Raw genomic sequence first — 4,579 nt, 5'->3', positions numbered from 1 at the left:
AAAAAAAAAAAAAATTAATTCATTCACATAAAATCACTTTAAAAAAGAAAACGAGGAAGGCCTAGAGAATCTAAGCGACCTGAGTTGCCATCAAGGCACTGTAAAGACAGAGCTGCCCAGGCTCTAGCTTCCCACATCTGCACAGGTGTATCCAAAGCCAAGAACTTTCGCTTTTTGTTTTTTGAGACAGAGTCTTACTCTGTCACCCAGGCTGGAGTACAGTGGTGCCATCTCGGCTCACTGCAACCAACCTCCACCTCCCGGGCTCAAGCAATTTTCATGCCTCAGCCTCTTGAGTAGCTGGGATTACATACAGGTGCATGCCACAATGCCTGGCTGATTTATTTATTTCCTTCCTTCCTTCCTTTTTTTTTTTTTTTGAGACCCCCCCCCGCCAAGGCTGGAGTGCAGTTGGCATGATTTCGGCTCACTGCAAACTCTGCCTCCCGGGTTCAAGCAATTTTCCCTGGCTCAGCCTCCTGAGTAGCTGGGATCACAGGTGCCCGCCACCACACCCAGCTAATTTTTGTATTTTTTAGTAGAGATGGGGTTTGCCATTTTGGTCAGGCTGGACTTGAACTCCTGACCTCAAGTGATCCACCCGCCTTGGCCTCCCAAAGTGCTGGGATTACAAGTGTGAGCCACTACGCCTGGCCAATTTTTGTATTTTTAGTAGATACAGTGTTTCAGCACGTTGGACAGGCTGGTCTTGAACTCCTGACCTCAGGTGATCCACCAGCCTTGGCCTCCCAAAGTGCTGGGATTACAGGCGTGAACCACCATGCCCAGCCTGAACCCCTCCTTTCAAAAAGGAAGTTTCCCTGAGAAGATCCAAGCCCTTGTAAGATGGAAGCTGACATCACTGTAATGTTCAAGGGGCACGGCACAGACATTAGGATGAGCGGTGTGATCTGAACACAGGATGATGCTGCTAGTATCAGCAAGAGGTCCCAACACCAGCCCTGCAGCTGCCAAACAATCACTGACTGAGTAGAAGGTTTTCCAGACCCCTGCAGTGTAACACCATTGTATGGTAGCCTTGATCTTCGTGGGGCCTTGTGGGACTCCAGAATGATGCTAGGGGAACCAGAGCGCAGGCCCTGGTCCACTCCTTTCCTGTGATCTCACCAATCCCATCGCTTTAAGTATATATGCAGTACACACAGGTATGAATTTCACATTTACATTTCTGGCCCAGGGCTCGCTCTCAAACCTCAGACTCATATATCCAACTGCCTACTTTATATCCTCACTTGGGTGTGAACCAACATCTCAGACTCAATACGTCTAAAACTGAACTCTGATGTCTCACCCTAATGCTGTTCCATTCAGCTATCCTCATCCTTCCAATTGCTCAGGCCAAAAGCCTTGGAGTCATCACTAACTTCTCTCTTCACCTACTTCCCATATAATGATCCATCAAAAAATACAGTGGGCTCTACCTTCAAAATACATCCTTTATGGGATAACTCTTCACTTTGTCCACTGCTACCACCCTGGTTCAAGTCACCATGGCCTCCCACCTAAATCCATGCAACAACCTCCTAATCTGTCTCTCTGCTTCCACAACTCTTTATCAATTCTCAGTACTGTGGTTAAAGTGGCCTTTCAAAATGTAAATCAGATCATATCTCTGCTTAAAACCCTGACACGGTTCCCCCTTTACTCAAAGCAAAAACCAAGTCCTTAGAATAACTCACAGGTCCTATATGCTCCACCCACTCCTCCCCTTCTCCGTATGACCTCCTCTGATATAACTCTTTCCCTTTGCTCAGTCCACACAGGCCTCCTCACTGTTCTGCAAATGTGTCAGCCATGCTTCTGACTTTGGCTGTAGCTGAATGTCCTTATGAGAGGTGAAGCCATCTGGACTGGGTCCAGTGGGGACTTGGAAAACTTTTCTGTCTGACAAGAGGATTGTAAAATGCACCAATCAGCGCTCTGTAAAACGCACCAATCAGCACCCTGTAGCTAGCAAGAGAATTATAAAATGCACCAATCAGCGCTCTGGAGCTAGCAAAGGGATTGTAAAATGCACCAATCAGCGCTCTGTAAAAACACACCAATCAGCGCTCTGTAGCTAGCAAGAGGATTGTAAAATACACCAATCAGCACTCTGTAAAATGCACCAATCAGCAGGATCCTAAAAGTAGCCAATTGCAGGGAGGATTGAAAAAAGGGCATTCTGATAGGACAGAAATGGAACATGGGAGGGGATAAATAAGGCAATAAAAGTTGGCCACGCCCCCCCCCCCAGCAGCAACAACCTGCTTGGGTCCCCATCCAGGCTGTGGAAGCTTTCTTCTTTCACTCTTCACAAATCTTGCTACCGCTCACTCTTTGGGTCCATGCCATCTTTAAGAGCTATAACACTCATCGCAAAGGTCCACGGCTCCATTCTTGAAGTCAGTGAGGTCACACACGCACCGGCAGGAACCAACTCTGGACACACTTACTTCCTTTGGCCTTTGTATCTCATGTCCTCAATGAGATCTACCCTGATGTCATGGGCTGAACAGTGCTCCCCGCAAAATTGACATGTTGAAGTACTAACCCCCCAGTATCTCAGAATGTGAGTATATTTGGAGATAGGGTCTTTAAAAAGGGAATTAAGTTATGATGAGGTCATTCTGGTAGGCCCCAATCCAATCTGACTCTTGTTTTTAATTTTTTTTTTTTTTTTTTGAGGCGGAGTCTCGCTCTGTTGCCTGGGCTGGAGTGCAGTGGCACAGTCTCGGCTCACTGCAAGCTCTGCCTCCTGGGTTCACGCCATTCTCCTGCCTCAGCCTCCCGAGTAGCTGGGACTACAGGCGCCCGCCACCTCGCCCGGCTAGTTTTTGTATTTTTAGTAGAGACGAGGTTTCACCGTGTTAGCCAGGATGGTCTCGATCTCCTGACCTCGTGATCCACCCGTCTCGGCCTCCCAAAGTGCTGGGATTACAGGCTTGAGCCACTGCGCCCGGCCGACTCTTGTTTTTAAAAGAAAAAATTACGACACACACACAGAGGAAAGACCATGTGGAGACATACAGGGAAGATTCATTCACATATCCAACTGCTTACTTTTCATCCTCACTTGGGTGTGAACAGACAACTCAGACTCAATGAACCTAAAACCGAGCTCTGACGAGATACAAAGACAAAACTGAGCTCTCTGCAAGCCAAGGAGAGAGGCCTTAGAAGAAACCAACCCTGACAACACCTTGATCTGGGGTTTCCACCCTCCAGAGCTGTAAAATGAGAAATGTCTGCTGTTCAGGCCACCCAGTCTGTGGTACTTTGTTATGGTAGCCCTAGCAAAGGAATACACCTGGCCACACTATTGATGCTGCATCTTGCCCCTTCCCTCTGGCCCGGATCCTCTTCTGCTTCTACCTCTTTTCCTATATTGCACTCAGCACCTCTCACATACTTATTTCCTTAGATATTATGTTTGTTGTTTAGAGTTCTGATCTCTCTTCTGCTCCCTTTCCACCCCATGCAAGCTCCATAAGGGCACAATCTTTCTTTCGTTTACTGATGTATCCCAAACACCTCCAACAGTGCAGGGCATAGAGCAGGTGCTCAGTAAACAGCTGATGGATGATAAGTGCAAACACTATCTCCTGTATGCGTAGGGATCACTGGATAAATTCCTTCAGAGGGAGAGCTTTGAAGGACAGGGTAAAAAAATTCACTGAGTTGACTCCAGGTTTAATAATATAATACTTGAAGGAAGAAGAAACTTTCCTAGTTTTATTCTTACTCGATTCTGCCCCATTTAATGGCCCTCCACCCCTTACTCCCAATTCTCCAGTGTTCCGTATGTAATGGCCAATAGCAGCATTAATCCATTTAGGCTGAAAACCTGGAGAACGGTCCTGGACTTCTCCCTTCCCCTGCACAAAACCCAGATCTTTCTACAGCTCTCTCCGTTCCCGATTCCATGATTCTGGCCCAGGGCCCTCACTACCAGCCTTCTTATGGGCCGCTGTAGCAGCCTCCCGCGTGGGCTTCCTGCAGCTGCGGAGGTATTTCAGATACTCTGAAGGGCCACACGTGCTCTCTCACTTCCCTAACACCCCTCCCCTTTCTCCCCGCCCCTCCACGGTTAGGCTTGTTGATCATAACACGCAGCAGCTCGCTTGCATTAGGCGCTCGCGTTATGCCTCCCCTACTGGGCAGTGCATACACTTCAAGAGGCTTGCGGGCAGGGGCCGTGTCCCTAGCGCCCGGCACAAAATGGAAGCTCCAAACTTATTTGTTGGTCGTCTCCCTTCCTGTTGCTCTGACTTTCCGCTTTGTATACGCCGGGGAACTGAGCACAGAGGGGAGGCGACGCGGTTGGTTTCGCGTTGGGGCAAAGCCCCCTCTGCTCCCTGCCGTGTTCCCCGGCCATCTCTGGCCCGCTGCACCCAGGCGCTCTCACCTTGGCCGAGACCTCCCTCCAGCTGCAGAAAGCCTCGTAGGCAGCGCGCACGGCGGCGCGGGCCTCTGACACCCCGCAATCGGCTACCATGCCCAGGGTAGCGCCGCTGGCCGGGTCTTGCACGGGGAAGGTGGCGGCGGCCGGGAGCCAACGGCCGCCCACGAAGCTGTC

General features: G+C 49.6%; 1 protein-coding gene across 1 annotated transcript in view; it reads right to left on the bottom strand.

The window, feature by feature from the left end:
- The window catches only part of ALDH5A1 (aldehyde dehydrogenase 5 family, member A1), a 40,136-nt gene that overhangs the window by 35,069 nt on the left and 488 nt on the right, over positions 1-4,579 (bottom strand). Inside the window, exon 2 of the mRNA XM_011962920.1 lies at positions 4,409-4,579. Coding sequence (XP_011818310.1) covers positions 4,409-4,579 — 171 coding nt within the window. The remainder of the gene's footprint in view (positions 1-4,408) is intronic.

This window comes from Colobus angolensis, unplaced genomic scaffold (genome assembly GCF_000951035.1).
Source record: "Colobus angolensis palliatus isolate OR3802 unplaced genomic scaffold, Cang.pa_1.0 Scaffold6, whole genome shotgun sequence".
Taxonomy (NCBI): domain Eukaryota; kingdom Metazoa; phylum Chordata; class Mammalia; order Primates; family Cercopithecidae; genus Colobus; species Colobus angolensis.
The sequence above is the reverse complement of the archived record's forward strand: the minus strand, read 5'-3'. Positions and strand labels throughout refer to the sequence as shown.